Source organism: Poecilia formosa, unplaced genomic scaffold (genome assembly GCF_000485575.1).
Source record: "Poecilia formosa unplaced genomic scaffold, Poecilia_formosa-5.1.2 Scaffold246, whole genome shotgun sequence".
In the NCBI taxonomy this organism is placed as follows: Eukaryota; Metazoa; Chordata; class Actinopteri; order Cyprinodontiformes; family Poeciliidae; genus Poecilia; species Poecilia formosa.
The window spans coordinates 261472-282539 of NW_006800185.1; the positions used below are offsets into that span (position 1 = coordinate 261472).

A 21068-nucleotide genomic window follows, 5' to 3' on the forward strand; every position below is an offset into this window, starting at 1 on the left:
TACATCCTGCTAGGACTGGATGAGAGGCGATCTGTGGGGCAGCTGTGACTTTAAGGGAACACTTAATAATTTGTCAGAAACTAAACGACTCCCTGCTTTATTAATCTGTTGTTTTGTTGAGGTTGAAACTTTGTGACAACCAGATCAAAAAGCAGCTTCTCAGTGGAGTTGTAATAGATTTAATAACCGCCCACTGGAAGCCACTAAGCAGAAGAAAGAAAACAGAAACGTCTTCTTTCAGTCTCTTGTTGGCCGGGCTTTCCACTGACACCTGGGTTATGATCAATGCTGGTCTGATTCCTGTCAAATATGATCTCACTTTACACAGAAATTCACCTTTGAGGTGAAGCAAACCCAAAACATTTGCCAAACATTTGCCTCAAGTCCAGGACTCACAGAGAATCGAAATTGCATGAATAATTAATTAGAACAAAAGCCTCATCTTTTTGTCTTTTAATATTGCATGCTTGCGTTGGTTTGTTTTTAACTTGCTGCAGAGTATTGATGTGTTTTGAGCCACAGAGAAAGCTTTTTCTTTGTCTCGCTGCCAGCTTGTGTAAGTTGCCGTGACAATCAAATTGAACCAATCTAAAGATACTGAGACTCTCTTTGTCTGGTTTGGGGATGATTTAACATACAATGAGAACTATTACTTTCCTCAGCAACCAGAGGGTGTATTATGTTTTCCCATAAATTACGTAGCTGATTTAGAGTGACGGTTAAATACTTTCTGTAAATCCTAACAATATGCTCACGTATTGATTACCCTCGGAGTGCTACTCTGAGCTACCAACCACCTCATTGCCTGAGATGGGTTTTAATTAACTCCATCTTTTCCTACATCCAACTGAAAGGCCTAATGAGGTCACAGTAGGTTTTAATTGAGATCTGCATAAATTACTGTCTCGCAGAAAAGCGAGGGAAACGGCCCGTTCTGTCAATCCCTGGGCCTTAAGAGAGCAAACAGTATTTTCCACAGCAGGGGATGAGGAGACGGGCTGCTGGAAAACCTCTCAGTTTTTATAACCACAAACAAAAATGTCTGATCTCTTTTCCAGCCTCACCCTTTCTCTCTGCACTCCCATCTCGGGGTCGGCCCAGCTGTCAGATGTGGGGCCAGTTCTCTTCTGTGCATTAAAATTCATTGCTTAAGATCGCTTTTACTGTATTTGCCTAGTGAGGCTCCCAGTACAAGGTGGAAACCAGCACCGTATAAATCAAACTGCCACAGCGAAAGTGCAGAGTAAACAAACTGGCCTTTCCCATGACTCCCATAAGACTGCTGGCCCTCATCGATCACAGCTCAGCCTCACAGATCAGACACTCAGGGCTGCAGATTCTGTTATCTGGAAAAGGGCAACAGCACAGAGGCTACATTCACACTGCAGCCCGAAGATACAATTCGGATTTGTTTCCAATCGGATTTTTTTGGCATCGTCGTTCACACTTCCAAATGTGCGACTTGTATGTGATCTCCAGTGTGAACTGCAAAGAACCTGAAAGTGTCCCGCATGTACAGTAGGGGGCGCAATAATGTCACCCAGAGAGGGTGCTCAGTGTTTTGCCAATCGCCATAACGGTGTGTTCACACCAAACGCATTATGCCCGTCAAAAATGCATCCGACGCTTCCTCTTCGATGAGTTTGCACTTTGAATGCAGAGGCTTGACATTTTGCTCTAGAACTTCACGCGTCTGGATTACATTCAAAGTCTATGTGGAGGCGGGTCAGATGGGTCAGAATCACTCCAGCCATTGTTTTCTGTTGCTGGTCCATTTGTTGGACGCGTAGGATGCACTTAACACATCAAACGCTCAAAAAGCTCCAAATCGCACTGCGCTAGACGTGCGATGCGGGTCGCGATGGGCGGCTCCAGATAGACGTCGAATGTAAACCAGATGCGACTGACATGCAAATGCGTTTGATGTGAACACACCGCAAAAAAGAAGAAATAGTGCTCAGTATTTGCAGAAGTAAACATGGATGCTAACAGTAGAGCATATTTTAAAGATGTTGTCCAAGCGGAGCCAGCACACTAACAACCAATCCTCATTACTGTCCACCATGGTTGTCGTTTTCCTTCTCGCTTCTCGTTTCAGGACGCAGAATAGTGACGTTTGTCGAGCATCAATGATGTTCAGGTCGGACGAACCGTTCAAGCCGTCCAGACTCGGGTCACATTTGAAAAGATCAGATGCGTAACGGATATCCATGTGAATAAAAGTTTGATCTGTGTTGTTCAGACCGTCATGAAAAGATCAGATACAGGATGAAAAAAAAAAAAAAATCGGAATGGAGTCACTTCAAAGTTTGCGAGTGTGCTGCTTTGCAAAAATGAATGAATTAATGTCGGTATGACAAAATGCAGATATTATAATTAACCAACACAGATGCAGAAAGAAATGCTGTGCTGATGAGATTAGAGAAATATTTTCTTAGAGAGAAACACTGCATGTCATTGATGTGACAATGTAACAGCAGTCTTTGCCCTGAGGTATCCTGCACAAGCCAACTCAATTTACATCAACCGCTTCTTATGTTACTGACATCATTAAATGGCGCGCGGCTCGAAGAATCCCTTTGTTTACTCCTGCAGATCTTCGGCTGCGGACCTCAGAATGGTGGCGGATTAATGAGATCCGAAACCCAAATCAACTTTATGATACCAGCAGAAGCCAGTGCTCTGTAATGAGGACAAACCCATCCGACCTACATTCCTCCCACTGGGAGCGTTTTGAAGCGATGCCCTGAGCATTTTTCCAAGCCGATCTTAGACACCAAGAGCTCCATTTTCTTTGCAGCCACAAGATCAACAACTATGGCTGAAAAAGATAAAAATAACTATGACGACAGGAAAAACGCTTATGAAAGGTGGTTGTTTGTTTGTCTTGACAATCCCTTTATGGCTGCAGTTAACTGTACACTGCAAAAACACAAAATCCCACCAAGTATTTGTGGTCTAGTTTCTGGTGCAAATATCTTATTACACTGGAAACGAGACAAACTAACGTAAAAGTAAAGTTTCAACAAGAAAAAGATTGTCTGGTGGTGAACAGATCTCTGGGCTGCTTTTACAGCAAATTTGGTTTAAACGTTAAACATTTTTTATGTTTAAAACTGGAGTTTTGTTACAGGTCAAAACAAAGATGTTTTTAAGCAGAGATTGGAAAACACTGGTCTCCAAACTCAAGACCTCTAGATTACAAATCCAGTGTCTTTTCAGTTGAGCAGTTATTCATTTATATTTGATGCAAACGATCTGGAGTGTCGCCTCTGGTGGTATCCAGGAAGTATCTCGCTGAGTTTACTAGAAAATCAGATCAGATTAGATAGAAAGTGTGTCTTTTATAAATGTTCCACCACAGCAAGAACTGTTAATATCTAATAATATGTATCCATTTTTAATACGTTATTCCACTCAAATACACATTTTAAATATTACTGCAATATCACAACTGAAAAAAATAACCTAGTTGAATTTTGGTTAATTGTTTTTGACATTTTTTTTTAGACTTTTAGACCAGGCACTGGTTGGTTTAAACATAAACAAAAAACATAGTTCTTGGCTGGATGCATCATTAACTCATGTTGAAATTAAGTGTACATGGGAAAATGTTCTGGTTTATTTTTTTCTTTAGTTTCCAGTCTTTATGTCATGAAATATGCAGGATTTGGAAAAAATGGCACTCTTTTCGAAATGTCTGTGTCTAGGTCAGGGTTTATATTCGTTAGGGTAATGTTTCATAAACTTTTCACCTGAAGTATCACCTGAGTAGATACTGAGCTTTACAAACACAACCACACTGAGCGACTTTTCAAAAACACAAATACAAGAGGAACTAGAAGATGGAAAATATTGGTACTGATTGCAATGCAGCCATGACTTACATCTTTACTCAGAGATAACATTTTCAAGAAACTGAGAAAAATCTATAATCGTCACTTTGACGACCTCAACATCCAATATGGCTGCCTTGATTAAAAGACGTAGGGATGCGTGCATTATAGTTTACATGCATTTTTAATGATTCATATGTCATTAGATTTGTCAGACTATATTTAGTATGTTACTCAAACATTTGATTGTACACAACGTACAGAAATAATTGGTGCATTAATTAGCTTAGTTGTTACTGAGTAGATTTAAAAGATCCAAATGGTTTCTGTTCAATTAGGTTTGAGCTCATTTGCACATCCAAGTTCCAAATTTTAATCAAATACAGTAAATGGAGCCTCCAGAGCTGCAGAGCTGTTTTTATTTAGGTGCAAATAAAACCAAGATTTCTTCTGAGTGTAATAAATGCGGCACCTTTGAGATCCATGAGGACCAAACATAAAAACCAAGGTTTAATGCAAGCTGCAATAATTGTGCTAATTGCTAACATAAGATGGTTAATCGACTTTAAAATTACATTTTGTCTTTGTTTAAAGACCAATTCTCTGTTTTACAGTGATGGCTCCCTCTCTCACACAGAGTGCGGTCACCTCAGCTCCTAATATAAATAATTTAATGACCGCTCACAGAAGAAAAGCTGGAAAAAAAAAATATCATGAAGGCCGTTATAGGTCTTAAAGAGAAATTGCACCTGGCTTAATTAGGCGTTTGCAGGTCAAAACCTTAAAAATGGTCACAAATCTCTCATTTGGTACAATTAATAAGCTGAATCCATATGCCTCTGCTCCAGCAGCCTCCCCCTGGATAAATGGATTACATTGACAAGGACACCCTGTCTGCACCTCCACCAACCAGTCGGTCTACTTCATCTTGGGCGCAGGTCTGCATAACAGATAATCATTAGCAATGAAACCCTCTTGAAAATGTAAGAGGTAAAACTTGACCTGCTTTAATGCCATTGACCCTCTAAATGATCACCTGTAATTGAACCCTGGGGTCCGCTCTGAGGTCCCAGGAGCCCCGATGTGGCGGGCACGCTAATGCTCCGTGCGCTAATACCCTCAGACGACACTGAGGGACCGCACGCATGCCGCATCACCCTTTATCTCAATTAAAAACCCATTTTCCCATTTCTCCGTGACTTCCTAAATCATCCACAGCAAGTAAACACCTGAAATCCTCTAGCAATGAGCTCCCCTAGAGGACCAGCATGTCCCTTAATGAACCTCCAATTAGGAGGGAATGAGCCATGGGCGGGGCCGTCGCACCAAAGTGCTTTGAAGTTCACTGAAGGTAAAGCAGCTGTGAGCTTTTTCTGTGAGCTGCAAATGAATAACTGGAGTTTGATCCCTCCTGTAGTTCTAAGAAGGTCGTTTGGATCTTGCCTGAGTGGGTCGCCGGTTTATGAGCTTTTTTTGTGGTTTCACGAACTGAAGAGCTGATGGGTCAACCCAGTTGGCCGACCGTAACATCTGCCCCACTCTCCCTGAGTGTTGCAGTAAGAGTGAGGGTTAAACTGTTAAATCTAGTCAAAATGTTTGCAAAAAGAGTAGAAAAAGCAAATATTGTTGCTTGACCGTCTCCTCCTCTGGCCGCCAGACACACCACCTGAATCTGAGAATCTCCATCCTCCTCTGTGGACCACACGGTTAGGCTTTCCTGTCTTTGTTATTTAGCGTAATTGACAAGCAAATACCACAAAAGAACCAAATACCACCAAAGAACAACCCTTGGGACTGAGAGTTCAGGAACCTGCCAAGCTATATTAATATTTCTTATGCTGATTAAAAGCTATGGAACACACATCAATAGTTCATTCTCAGTGAACCTTTGCCTAATGAGTCTTTTTACAGTATGCATAATATAAGAGTGGTGCAACTAATTGGCTATAATGAATTAGCTCCAATCCACCAGGTCATCTATTATTTAATACCGTTGCTCCTGTAAGAGCTGAGCGGCACACACCCATCCATTCACATGGGAACGATGCTATAGAAACCCTGAGGGCTGAAGTCCTCTGACCAGGCAGCTGATGCTCTCCTGAATAACCGGCTGACTAACTAGAAAGCACATTCAGAACGAACAAATGCAGTCAGAAACAGAAGGGCCATGTGAAGTCAACATTACCGCCGGCCACATTCCTCACATCCCAACTGGGCGCGGATCCAGCTGTTAGCACAGGCCAAGCTGTTGCCGAGACTCAGCGAGTCGATTCCCCAGATCCTTGGATTAGAAAGATAGGGCGAACGTGAGAGGCATTGATTTCTGCTCGATATTTAACATAAGTGGTTGATTTGTGAGGTAAACAAACTGATTTTTTCGTCTGCATTGAACAAGTGTTTGTGATCCTCACTTTGTCTTACCAGAGACTTTTATTTAATTGCTTCACCGCCTCTATCTGGGTGAGTGAAGATACAAGCTGGGATCGATAACAGCTGGTCATTGATGCATTGATCGCCTGGAGCTGCAGCTCCGAGTCGGCCGCTGGTCCTGCAGCAGTGAGGGCATGTGGTACTCCACATAAACACTTCTGAACGCTTTTACAGTTTTTTCCCTTCTTTAATACAGGGGGAGGATGACACATGATCCTGGGGGATTTCCAGAAAACTGGGTTATAACTCAATTCAAAATGAAGTGATTCATAATTACACAACGTGGGAATTATTTCTCTGCAGATCTGCTCTTTCTTTTTTGCCAAATTCTACTTTCAGTAGCTTATTCTTCGAGTTCCTGGTATTTTGCTTTTTTAACCTCCATATCAAGCACATCAAGATCACCAATGTTCTCAAACTGGGCCAGAATTGATGAACCCATCAACAACCTGTTCAAATATTAATAAATAGCTGTCTCTGGATTCAATAAGCGCTTCTTATCATTAGTATTGAACATCTGTTCACATTGACCAGCCACTCCAGGATCTGGTGATTATTTTTCTGATTTTTTTGTGGTGCTACTTTAGAAACTTTGTAATATTTCCACTTATGTATGACGTAAATTGTGACTTTTTGTTACTCGCTAAATCGATAATGGACTGTAACTATTTTGCATAATATGTCCTTTTTGAGAAAATGCTAATCTTACCGACAAACTGCACTCAGGTCAGAGTAGCACTACGTAAACATGTTGTTACTCAAGTAAAACTTTTACGTAAAAATGGATTTGGTGAAAAGTCTACTCAAGTACTGACTGACTAATGAAATGATCAATCATTTAATATTTAAATATTACATTATGAAATGGACCAATATGTAAAGTTAAGTGGAATTTTTGGTATTTAAAAAAAAAAAAGACAATAATTCGTAAAAGTAAAAAAATAACAAAAGAAAATGTTTCCAAATCAGTTTCTTTAACTAAAAAGTCTTATGAAACTTTAACAAAAACTGGACATGTGTGTCTGTGTTTGGTGATTTTCTTTGGTTTGTTGTTCATTCAGTGTTTAGAAAATACAGAAATTTTACTCAAGTAAGAGTAGCAGCACTTCATAATAAAATTACTCAAGTAAAAGTAAAAAGTAAAGAATAATAAATACTCCTAAAAGTACACTTTAAAAAAAAAAATTACTCCAGTAAATGCATTTGAGTAAATGTAATTAGTTATCACCCAACTCTAATCTGAAGGGACTTCCACAAAAAAAGAAAAAATCTCCCAGGTTTGCTAAGATTGGTGCAAACAAAGAGAAAATATCCAATAAGCAACATTTGTGAGAATAAAATGAGTAATTTCTGAACAACAGACCATCTCTGAGCTCGTCTTCTACCAGCAGAACAATCAAATCATCCAACACTGGCTTTCGAACACGATAACAGGTTCCCCATGAGCCCACATGCCATCATGTCAATATGAAACTAAATCTCTGGAGGAATGTTTCTGACAAGTTGCTGAATCTTTGCCACGAAAAACGGAGGCAGTTCTGAAAGCAACAAGGGGTTGAACACGATACCAGCAATAAAAGTGGCTGGTGAGCATTTGCTCACAGCAGACCGACTTTCTCACAAGCAGGGAAGGCTTCTGATAGCTTTGCTCTGCAACTACACAATGCAGGCTCTCATTATCTAGTGAATGGCAGGGGAAAAGTGCTGCTACTTCAGTTTTTCCCAGTCTACCATTATAAGATCACTGGCAGAGTGTGGATGATTGCAGGCAGGTGGAACTTGTATTATATTAATTACCCATATTAAAGAAACCACCTGAGCAACACCCATACTGAAAAATACAGACAAGTGTATCACAAGATACGATACGATTTTAGAAGTGCAAGCTAACCCAACTTCCAACATCTTTGCTGGACTCAAAATGTTGCCAAATGATTGAGTTGCTCCTCTTCGTCCTCAACGCTACAATATTTGAAATTTCCTCTTTTTCTTAACCTGAGTTTCTGTATCATGCAACCAAGTCCTCTAAAAACCGCAGCTATCGCTTCCCTGGCAACATTTGCTCACCTTCACATGCTTGCTTTCTCAACTTCCACACTACAGTAATCTGTAAGGCCACCCAGACATGCTGCTAAAGTGGCCTTTGTCTGCAGGACGGTGTTTGGCATCTCCTCCTAATGCTAGTTCCTGTTGGAAAACAAAAGGGAGCACAGGGGAGCACTTTACAACAGGGGGGGGAAGCACAGTTTGGCCCGCCATTTGTCTAATGAACAATCAGTCACACTTTGGTACAAGGCCATATGTTAGTTTGGATACAGCTTGCTCCCTTGTGTGGAGAGCCTGAAACCTGTTTCATCACTCACAGATGGCTGCGTGCCACGCACACATATCCAAAACCTTGAGAACGAAAGTTAGTGAAGGTTCAACAAGATAAGGGTGAGTGGAAAAGACCAACAGCATAACCCAGTCTCTGCAACGAGTTGGAGTTTAATGCGATCCAAACAAAGCTTGGAGGGAAACGGTTCCGAATGTGGTTTGGTGGGAGATGACAGAGATAACCGTATAAAAACCAGTCTCTGCTGCTAATGTTTGCAGAAGAAAACAAAGTGGGTTAATGTCTCTGGGTGGGTTAATAAGCACTGACAGCTTGTACTGTCAGTGCTTATTATTATAACGCTGAGACAGTGTGATAACAGAGCAACTGGTTGGGGTAATTATTATTTCCTGTATAACAGCATTTGATGAATAATTCAAGTTTGTTAGTTTGTGCATTTTATGTTCACAGTTTCATTCCTTATGTTCGACCCACTGGTCTGAAGCCTGGAGCATTGACGTGTCTCTCAGCTCTGTATCAGACATTTCTCTGCCCCGTGTGATTACAGGTCCATATTGTTGCACAGGGCGGTTCTGCTACCGCTGATTACGCCTCATAGAATATGGAAATGACAGGAGAAGTTTCAGATGCCTTCGTGGTGACGCAGATGTCTGGTCTCTTCCTACGACAACAAGCTTAGCAGCTTCAAAGACGGGGACGTAATTAAGTCTGTCATGATGGCAAATTTTACTGGACGATAAATTGTCCCAGAAGTTATCGCGATAAACGATAATATTGTTTTGAGGTGATATAACGGTAAGGGTGTAATAATGCAAGAACACATTCTCAAATATCAATAAACTTTAAATTCTAATGAACTTTTAACACTGGAACCAAGACATTTTGAATATCCAAAATAAATAAATAAAACAAAAGAAAGAACAAATTAAAATTAATTATAAAGCCTCTGTAAACTAAATTTTCTAGCTGAGAGCAAAACTCCAGACTGAAAAGTTTTATCATCCACTTTTAGGTAAAAAGAGGAAAAGAAAACAGAAAAAAAGGATAAATCAGACAGACAGACAAATTTATCATGTGATTAATTGAGTTATTGGTTATTGTGACAGACAGTCGTATTTCTGCCCACTATGAAGTGTAGATTTTGATGGGAAAACTTTTGTACAGATATGTTCACTGCAAAATAACAAAATCTTACCAGGTATTTTTGCTCTAGTTTCATCTCAGTACACCTACAAGTAACTTTTTAGCAAGAAATAAGAGTTTGTTTTAAGTCAACAATTCCTTAATATTCACAAAAAGTATTGGTTCCACTGAAAAAGACATTCATTCCATATTATACAATAAATAATCTGCTGGTGGAGCTAGTATTTGTCTAATGAATTATTGACTTAAACCACTGTTTCTTGCTGAAAAGTTACTTGTAAGTTACTTTCGTCTTATTTCGGGATATTGCAGTGAAAACTCGAACAACATTTTTTGGTAAGATTTTGTCTTTTTGTAGCGTTAGCAGTGTATTCCTACAGAAATGACAAACAAATACTCGTATAAGTCCCTGAAGGAGCGACCTTCCTCCTGAGTGCTTCCTTTTACTTTCTGCATGAAATCATCACAACAGCAGAGCTGTCATTGTGATTCCCTTCCACTTCTCTCTCACTTTTTCCGCACTTTGAATACATTAAACTTCAAACGTGTCAAGAAAGGCTCTGACTGAGGGGAAACGGTGAACCGCGTCAAAGAGAAGCCAACTCCAACCTGATTTATCTGTGTCGAGTGAAGCTTGTTCCTTTGAATCTTAGGTGGTAATTTAGACTTTAATTCAGTGTTTTATTGAAATTTCAAAGCAAGTCTGGATGTATTTATCTCAAAGAAAATGGTAATCGGTCAATTAATTTTTAGTAGTAAGGATTTACTGTCCAGTACGTTGTTTGTAGTGTGTGCTCTGCTTGTAGTTTTCAAAACCAGAACAGTGACATAAAACCCGATCCACCACCCGGGACTGGATCCCTGAAGGTTCCCAGTACGCCAACAAGTGAAGGCTTTAATAGCAGCAAAGGGACGTTTAAGTAATGAAAATCCAGCTGATTTAGGTATAAACAGTCTGAAGATCCAATCTTTTAGAACAAGGTTACCACTTCCAAAACATACCAGGGTTTTTAAAAAGATGCAGTTTCAAAACCACTAAAATTTAGTGCCATGGCATGTTAATGATTTCCCTCTAATGAGAGACCAGAAAGTGCAGGAGGGAAGTCCTGAACTGGAAAATCCACAAGTGGGTTTCCAGTGTCAAGCTATCCAGAGATTTTAAAATCCCCCCAAAAAAATTATCTCATGGCGTTCCAGTTGTTGAGACCCAATAGAAAGTGCTGGATGGGTGTCCAGCTCCAGTTCTCGAAGGCCGGTGTCCTGCCAAGTTTAGATGCATCTCTGCTCCAACACAGCTGATTTAAATGGTCCATCTATGATCTGAGCATGTTAAGGTTTCTGCAGAGGCCGGGTAATGAACCGTCATTTGATACAGGTGTGTTGAACCAGGAAAAGAACTGAAACCTGCAGGAAATTGGCCCTTGAGGACTGATTCTGGACCCCACTGGACCAGAGCTCTTTAAGTTTGTGGGTTAATGCCATAAAACCACACAGGTCATTTTTTCACAAATTAGTAAATAATGGATGTTACATTGCCATTTTAAGAAAAGAATTGACATTAAGTAAAAGAAAACCTTTTAAAATGTTTCCTAAGAGCCTAATGACCAAAACCCATCAATAACTCAACAGAACTATAAGGGTGCATTTTCACCAGCCCTGTTTAGTTCGCTTGGGTCAAACTGTAGTTTGTTAACAAGAAGTCTGATTTGTTTGGGAAGGTGTGAATGAACAATCAAACTGTGATGCAGACCATAAAAAGCCACAAATCTAGGTTTCGGTTCAATTGAAGTGAATTCTGGTGCGGTTTGACTGCTTATGTGAACACCAAGTGGACTGGAGACCACTGTACAAGCAGGAAGTGGACTACAGTGCAGGGCATTCTGGGTAAATGCAACTAGAACAAATGCAAGAGTCTAGAGTTAGTAAGAGGAATGGCTCGTCACCTTTTACCAAAGACAAAAAATAAAACCTACAATCACCAAAATCTGACACCACTCCATTTCTGTTTACATTTCATGAAGAAGGAGGTTGTTCTCATGTCTTCTTCAGGTGTTTTTGTCTCATTTCCTTCAGTGGTTCTTGGTGTAGCGCCACCACAGGCGAGGAGCTTTTTTTAAAGTTAGTTTAGTTTGTTTGATAGAGTGCAGTGTGAATATGAACCACAGCTAAACATTTAACAAATGTTGCAATTTTGGTCCCCAATCAAACCGAGTCTACCGGATTATCAAGTGAAAAGTCAGTGTGTAGTCAGCTGTCTGTAACAGAAGTAAACATTGAAAAGAGCAGCATTGTTCGTAGTTTATATTATCAGCTAAATAATGCCAATTGATTTACATGCCTTAATGCATGTAGTATTTGTCTGTTTTGTCTTATGGCTGTTAACAGCTGATCCATGCGGATCTGAACTCCCCTTTAACCTTTCAGTCTTTACATGTCTGCTGCTCCGCCATGCCTGGAATACTAATGTTGCAAATGTCAATGCAAATCAGAGTCTAACAATAAAGCAGCACAAGCCTGCTGTGATGGTTAAAGGACGAAAGCCTTTCTGTCTGTTTTGCAGCCGCAGCAGCAGCTCTCGCTCCGGCACTCTGCCTCCTGTCGTCGGTAACAATGGCTTTTCGCTTGTGCTGTCAGCATCTTGCTGAAAAGAGTCTGTCAACAAGCTCTTTCTGCTGTGATTCTCACTGATTTTACACGTGTGTGCAGAGGCTGGAATCCCTCAAGGCAGCAGCTATGCATTACTGCAGAAAACCAAAGGGCACCAGTATGTTTGAAACACAAATATGTGTTGGAGATGAAAGTGGTGGATTTTCTTCTTTTTTTTTAACGTCACATGCGCAGCATTTGAAGATGAAACTCAGCCATACCATGCGGATCCCTTTGTTGCTCGTCTTTGTTCAGGTGAAACTGATTGTGACTTGTCCTGCTTTTCTCCCCCAGCTCCTGTTTTCATGGGCTGTAGGACAGAAACACAAGACAAAAACAAAAAAACACGTTAGGACCGAGCCAACGAGGTGAATAAATAGCAAAGGAGTGGAAAGCAGAAATAAATGTGGCAATTCTTTCTTATAATCGATCTGAGCAAAATGAAAGTGGGAGAAAAAAAAAAACCCACAGAAAGGGAAATTCTGGGCCACTTAAAATGACAGAGTTTGCATTTATTATGTATGAAGCTTTAGCCCCGAGCGCCGCTCTAATATAAGGCAGAAGTGCTTCATCTGTGTGAATACTTCACTTCTCACCAATGTTAACAGCATTAGAAGCAATAAAAGACAACTTTAATAGCAACAGTTCAGACTAATGTTGCATCCAAATAAAAGGCTATTAACTGTTTCGCGGTAGTAAAGTAAGGTTAAGGTTAATTGTCCATTATTAGTAAACCCAGCACACAGCACTCTCCTCATATGGCTTCTGGCTTGACCTTGAGGAGCGTCTGAACTCATGTATTATTCACTTTCCTTCCTTAGCACACGTTGCTGACTTTAACTGTCAATGCAAGTGTCTCCAGCCATGTGTGTCTAATGAGCATAAACGCTTTAAACTTTTTCCTGTCTTTAAATGGCTTTTTTTTTTTTTTTTTTTTTGCCACAACTGTCTTCCAGCTGAAAATAACGATACGGCAATGAGCGCCAATTAAACCGCTGCTCCTCCAGCCTCTGTGTGCAAAAATAGTCGGCAGCCCGATTTTTTGACTGACTACTCTTTGGAGCCGGTTTCAAAGCACTGGCACTGACAAGCCGGTACCCAATAATGGAGAGCGCTGCCTGTCTTTCTGAAAGACACGAAGCAGCGCGCAGTTAGCTGGTGCAACGAGCTGGCAGGGCATTTTCATCCTGACGAGGAACAGGAAAGGAGAAGATCCCTGGAGTATTCCTGCTGATGGAGTTCATGTTTACATCCGGAAATTTCGCGCATGCGCACAGCGCCAGAGGGCAAAAAGATGATTCTCTGACGTAGCCACGCTGCCGCCTTAGAAAAGCTCCGTTAACTAAATAAAACCTGGAGATGTTGGTATTATTAATTTATCGCAGTGAGACACAGCAAAGGGAAAATAACGCAGAAAAACCGTTAAAGAACAACTCAAAACCATTTTTTTCTCGCTCTTTATGTTGGCTACGCTACGCGCAGATTCGTTGCCATAGCAACCGACAACAACGCCACTCTGCATATCGGGACTCAACACCAAAAACACTTAAACGCTTCCCACTCAAAGAACAGAACATTAAGTCCGTTGGTTTTATATTTTTAGGCTTCATGTTTACGATGAATTATTTTAATTTCCAGTTAACGCTTTTTAATAAGTTAAAAAGTTAACGCTGTGGCAGATTAGCTTCCGCTGCTATTAGCTAAGCACTGCGGTGGTTGGTAAGCTAACTTAAACAGCTGCTCTACTGACGATCTGTCAGAGTTGGTGTTTAGGTTGTCTTTTTTTAAATTTGTTATCTAAACCGAAACACACCGAATTCCACATCACATCTACATGATACAACTGTCAAAGTCAAGCTAGCCTAACTGAACTACTTCCCTCTTCCTCGCCATTTTTTTTAAATTAAAACTTTTTCCTAACGTTATCTAGTAATCTTAGTGTTGACAATTAGTTGCAAAGCAGCACTGCGTCCCTTTTTCTTTTATACATCAGGCGTACATTTAAGATTTAGCACGTTATATTGACAACGAAAACCAATGCTAGTCATTGGTAGCCAGCAGCTTTTTGCCCTCCAGCAGGGATATGCTCGGCTTGACGTCACTCTCCAAGGGTCCACTTCCAGCTGACATCACATTCGGCAGGATACTAAACCCGAGCGAGAGTGAAAGCATCACGTCCTCTCCTCCCATGGAGAATATGTGACTCTGATTGCATCTGGAAGAGGCAATCAAAGCCAGAGTGAAGAGGGACAAATCTCAGAAGTGGGGAGATGCACTGGAATGATAGTCTCTTATCGTGGGAGCTTGAAAGCGCCCACGCTGAGAGAATCAATAACACCGGCTTCACACATGCAGAGAGGGTGAGGATGCACTCTGCACGCTGAAAGAGTCATTTACAAAAAAACAACTGTCTTTAAATCACCATATGGCCCAGCTAACATATCCCCAGGTAGTGCAGTGCAGTAATCCCAGTGCCAGCTTGTTTGAGACATTACAAAAGCAGCAGATGAGTAAGTAATCGTCATTATCTCGGTCTGTAATGGCACTGAGACACTGCGTGATCAGATTTTACCCTGAAGCCTGTTGCAGAGGTAGACTCTCTTGAACCCTCTGTTTAGGAGGACTATTAGCGGGTGGAGAGCAGCAGTGCGGAGGGTCCTGCAATATTTTCCCGGTTTCCATGGAAACCCCTTCATATGAAAGGAGCGCCGATGGGATGCGGCAGCCCTCATTGAATCGGTTATGGGGGTGCGAACGGAGATCGGCGCAGACGTCTGAGAAAGCACAACAATAGGACGGAGTCTCTGGGGGGGGAAAGGCCAGGCCGCCCGGGGCGCCAACAAAGGTTTCATCTACATCCACCCCAACGGCGTCGCTTCTGAACAAATCACTCTCGCCAATTTGCCAGTGACATTTAAGCTCAGGAGTATTGTGGGCGATTGAAACACCAAGGCAGGCATTGATTAGAGTCTGCTGATATTTCAGGTTCTGACAATAGTATTGCATCATTAGCGTCTGTCTGTCAACGTGGTTAAAAGCAGGAGCTTCCACATTTTTTTTATTCCCAACAAATCAAGAAAATATCCTTTTATCGTCACGGTGGTGATTGTATTCCATCAATCTTTATAAGCAAACAGGATCAACCTTCTGTGTCATAATTACAGTGTAGCATCTGAATACAGATTTTATTTGCTTAAAGCAATTTTTATCTTGTTTCTCCACTGAAAACATTGGAAATTAAAATAATTAATCGTAGCTCCCACTACAACTCTCCCACCAAAAAATGTGCAGCCCTCAAAATCCCATTAATTTTCATTATGCAGGGTTTCCCCCGGTGGTTGGGACGCAAAGGCAGTCACTCATCCAGCAGCCCACTGTGTTTTTGAGCTAAAAAATGTTCAAAGTTGACAGGAAATTTGAAAATATCACTTGATAATTATGTCTTATTGGAATATTAATACTAGAACACCAAATATAAGCTCTAAAAATGCAAACTTTTTAAAAAAACTGAAATAAATAAGCAATGCTTAGCCTGGTGGGGGCAGAAGTAAAGCCTGGTGGCCAGGCCTATAAAACCCTATTATAATAAACTCACCCTATGGAATAAAAACCCTATATTGTAGCTAAGCTAAAAGCATGAAGACAATAAAAACTGTTTCTCTGGCACAACCACCTGTTTGACATCTTGGAAGTGTTTGAGAGTCGGTAAGTAAATTGTTGAGCTGCATTTTTGCTTGTTTTTATAAGTATCATATTTGCTGCTGATCTCCTTTAACAAGCGTGAAGGTCAGGGATGCATGCTGATGTGTGCAGTAATCAGGGGGTTGCAGCTGACTAAAACGAGAAAAAACTTTAGCAATTTTGGCAAGAAGAATAAGGATTATTCATCTTAAACAATCTGTGTAGAAATATATGTTTTGTCATGAAATGTATTGGGGTTTTTCCTTGATTTTAAATGAAGAAATAAGACTTTCTCTTAGTGAAAGGAAAAACTGATTTGGTCACTTAGAAATATTTCATATCAGAAAATAAGACTTTTTTTAAACCAGTAAATAATATTAAAAACATATTTTTGAAGGCAGAATGTTGAAGCAGCTACTCAACAGAGCTAGAGGTAAGTGATGTGTTTTTATGTTATGTTTTAATGCTTATCTAACTCCAAGTGGTGCTTATCTATAAGATGTTTTCTGGGAACAAAGCTCTAAAATCTCTCCTCCGGGTCACTAAAACACTGTAACATAAGCTATTTAAAAGAGAAAGAGGATTGTTCACCTGATTATCAGCCAGACCAAAGAGTAACGGACCGCTTTAGCCAACTCTGTGAAACAACTCTAAAACTACGACTGTATTTCAAAATAAAAGTCTCAAAAACAGATGCAAACTTGTAGCACTCACTTTAACAGCCTGGGCGCCATGCTACTGGCTCAAAACAGAAATTATAAAGTCCTCCATGCTTTTTGTTTGATAGGGAATGTGATTGTGACTTCACATCTCCATGCTAAAGGCTAAAAGATGTCCCACACTTCACCCAAAACCGACGAGATCGATCACGTGGTTGAAGGAAGTTCGTATTCACACACATTTTTCACACACACCGTGAGACATTTCACGATCTTTGTCGGTATTTTATGAAGAATTACACAAATTTAATTCCTCACCACATCTGATAAATGATCCCCAAAGGTATTCATGTCGACTGGTTATTGTTTACAAAGAGGTTGAAGCCAAGGGTCAAAAGACGCCAATGACACCCCCATCTGGTGGCCTGGCATGACAACTACAGCTGACTACGTCAATGAGTTTAATTTTGGCTGAAATGGCTCTCCATACATCCACCCCAACGGGGTCGCTTCTGAACAAATCACTCTCGCCAATTTGCCAATGGCATTTAAGCTCATTGGCAAATTTTTATGCTTCAAGTAAAATATTTGAGAGCCATAAGCAAATCATGAGTACTATAAAGGTTTTTTTTTATACCACCTGAAATTTCCTTCAGAAGTACAAAAAACATTTCTGCTGCCGAGTGTAGTAAGTTATAAAATATTACATTATAATGTTGTTTAAACCGTATTCCGACTTTTTCTGTGTATTTTATGACTGAACCGAAAACTTCACTCCGATTTAACCGCAGAGGTTTTCTTGAAAGTTTCATTAGTCTCATCAGTCGAAGTTATTTAAAATAAATTCTTGAAGGCAGAAGGAACAACAAAACACTGTAATCACTAAGACAGACAGCCAGATCCCTCCAAAGATTAACAACATCGTGACAAGGAGAAAATCAATTCGGCTTCAGATAGAGCTTTTCATTTGTGTCCAGTCATCATTACTTTCAGACCATCCAATTTCCTAAACTGTCAGCTGCAGGTATAACAACAGTTAATAAAAGCAGATAAAAAACATGCTTACTTAAAGATGAAGATATATTTCCAGTTGACCCAGTATTCTGCCACTACGTCTTTATATCAGCTGAGAAATGAGAAATTCTCCAACAGACATTTATAACATTGGTTTTTAGCAAAAAGAATGAAGTGTGCCCATTCAGTGGCTGTATTTTCTCTTGGTCTCACTCTGATCAGGAAGGAAGCTTTGTCGGAAATGTCAAAGGTCACACAACAGCAGGTAGTTTGGTCAGTTCTCTTCCTCTGAGGACAGGAAGTGGCAAAGAAACAGGCAGGAAGTGATGGATCTTTGGGCGGGAATCAGCTTCTCTCTAGTCAAAAACAAACCTCTTAAATTTTTCCACTTCGCATCCATGGATTTCTTTTTATGGTTGTTCAAGGTTGAATAGTTCTAGCCTGGAAAAATGTGTTGGAAATCAGGCTATGTCTCATCTATTTAATTAACTCGATATTGTTTACACACAAGGCAATGTTGAAGCCTCAAATTGCAGCATTAAGTTAAAACTCACAATTCAAGATTAATGAAGTTAAAAACAATGTTTGGACAACTTGTCTCTTGTTGTTAAATCAACTTCATGAACTTTAATTTCTGAGTTAAAACCAAAACAGTTTTCTTGTGACTTAAATTGTATTTTCAAGACAGCAGGTGAACTTTCATTTTCAAGTTAAACCACCTGTAAATGTTTTACAGTGTTCAATGAAATCTTATTAAACGCCTCAACAAAGAAACGAGTCTGTAGCCATTTGGATGTCATTTTTCTTCGGTCTGGTCTCACCAACCCCCAGCAGTTCATATCTATCCAACTGCTGTATTATAGAAATGGAAAAAATGGCACATGCCGGCAGCTATATATCTCCTGAACGTCCGCTTTAATGAGGGCAATGCTGAGGCAGAATTATCGCCTAACTCCATCTGGATTTATTGATCCAACAGTGTAAGTCAGCCACAGGAGATAAAGATAAACTACCACGATGGAGAAACAATCCCCACACTGATCAGAGGGCACCACACTGATAATCACTCATTCTTCCCTCTCTGGCCACCGCTCCCCACTGTTTTCTTTGTTCTCGGCTCCACTGCAGACTCTGGGGGGTTCCACACAAATAGCATACAGAATCACTTCAGCTAAAAGGTGGAAGTTGGACTCGTTAAGCAGTTTCCACTGTTTTCCAGGCATTAATCATATTGGGACTGAATGAAAAGTTGAGGAGGATGTGTTGTGAGTTCGGTATTGTGATGCAAATGAAAGACGCCGTGGTGTCGACCCCTTTGAGGTGAACGTTGGCCAGATCGCTCGTCTGGCTGGCAGGTTCTGCAGCAGATTGTCTCTCACCTCTGCAAAAGATGCCTTCATTAAAGCCCAGCACTCAGAGAAGATATGGGCGATAAATCAGTTTAATCTTTGGTTTTTCAATGTTTTATTTTTGGAAAATCTGGATTTTTTCCCCCACCAATTCCCTCCTTGCGTTTCCATTGTTCCGCCATCTTGTTTGACAAGCGCTTCTTATTCAGGTCAACTCTACGACAAAACCTAATACAGATGTGGCAACGTGAATATAATATCACCAGAAGAAAGTTCTGATATCAGAAGAATGAAAAAATCATTTTATGAAAACTCCAACACACACACACACACACACACACACACACACACACACACACACACACACACACACACACACAAATAATTATCCAAGCTATTTTCATATCAACTTTGAGATGTTCTGGCAAATTTTCATCTAGTGTTATGACTCATAATTAAAGAGAAATTCCTATAGACTGGCCCTGACACTTCATCATACAACTCACAGACGTGAAGGGTAAAACAAAAACACATTTAAAAAATATTCTCTGTCATTTGTAATTCCTTTTCTGAAAAGAAATAGAGAAAAAAATATCCAGTGAATTCAGAAATCAGCTCTGGTTTGATCCACACTCAGAGTCATGTAAATATGTTCAACTTGCTTCTAAACCTACACCAACATCTCTTCACTGCAAAAACACAAAATCTCACCAAGTATTTTTGGTTAGTTTATTGTGTAAATATCTTACAATGCTTGAAATAAGACAAAACTGACTTACAAGTAACTTTTCAGCCAGATATAGGAGCTTGTTTTAAGTATAATTCCTTATTTACTGGCAGATTATTTCACTTTGTCGTTACCTAGCAACCCCAGCCAAACCCAGGACGTCGCCTAGCAACCAAGAACTAATTCCACTGGCAGATTATTTCACTTATAACAAGACATTTTCCCCATTTTTCCCAAATATGGGAAATATTTTACCCCTATTTTTCCCATATTGGCAGTGAAATAATCTGCTAATGGAACTAATACATTTTCATGAATATTAAGAAATTACTGACATAAAACAAGCTCAGATTTCTTACTGAAAAGTTACTTGTATGTTAGCTTTGTCTTATTTCAAGTGTACTAGGATATTTGCACAACACACTAGAGCAATATTATTTGGTAAACTTTGTGTTTTTGCAGTGTTGTGACAACTTGATGAAGCGTAGCAACCAAGCAACCTTCTGTTAATAACTTTGGCTGTGGCCTCATGTAGCATCACACCTTCAGCCAAGTTCCCAGGCCCGTAAGATTCACCCCGAGTCTCCGAAGAGCTCGGCGCCCCGGGGGCATCACAATGCCGCTTTGAAGTCAGGCGATTAAAGAGGAAAGACCTGTCGAATAGGGATGATGGGGTTAAGATCGGGAGAGGAAGAGGATCAACGTGAGGGACAGGAAAGGCTGTGAATACCAAGCGCTCCGAACCCGAGGGACGCAATTAAGAGCAAGGCCTTTTTTAGCGAGGGTTACGAAAACACAGCGAGGATATCAGCGCCGCTGCCTTCCGAGCCAAGGTAAGAGTTCATTACTACACACACAGTGGGGGCTGTTAAACCTGCCCAGATAGCACAGAATGATTGAAACAACATTGAATCAATGTCAGCCAGAAACATTGAATCAACGTTGAACGCTGACATTGAAACAACATTGAAAGTGGTCGGTGACTTGTATGTTGAATCAACGTTAGGGTTTCAACCATTACTGACATTATATCAATGTTGAGTCAACCATCATCTGAACGTGGATCTGCATCCGGATTTCGGTTGATTCTACATTGAATCAATGTTGATTCAACACTCATTTGACTGTGGATCTGCATGCATATTTGTGTTGATTCAACATTGAATAAGTTAGGAATCAATGGTGATTCAACCATTATCTGAACGTGGATCTGCATCCGGATTTCGGTTGATTCTACATTGAATCAAT

The 21068-nt window shown here is 40.3% G+C and overlaps 1 protein-coding gene across 1 annotated transcript in view; it reads right to left on the reverse strand.

Moving 5' to 3' along the window:
* tspan18b (tetraspanin 18b) overlaps positions 1–21068 on the reverse strand; it is a 65584-nt gene that overhangs the window by 15386 nt on the left and 29130 nt on the right. The window contains exon 2 of the mRNA XM_007569798.2: positions 12612–12700. Coding sequence (XP_007569860.1) covers positions 12612–12614 — 3 coding nt within the window. The 5' untranslated portion in view covers positions 12615–12700. The remainder of the gene's footprint in view (positions 1–12611; positions 12701–21068) is intronic.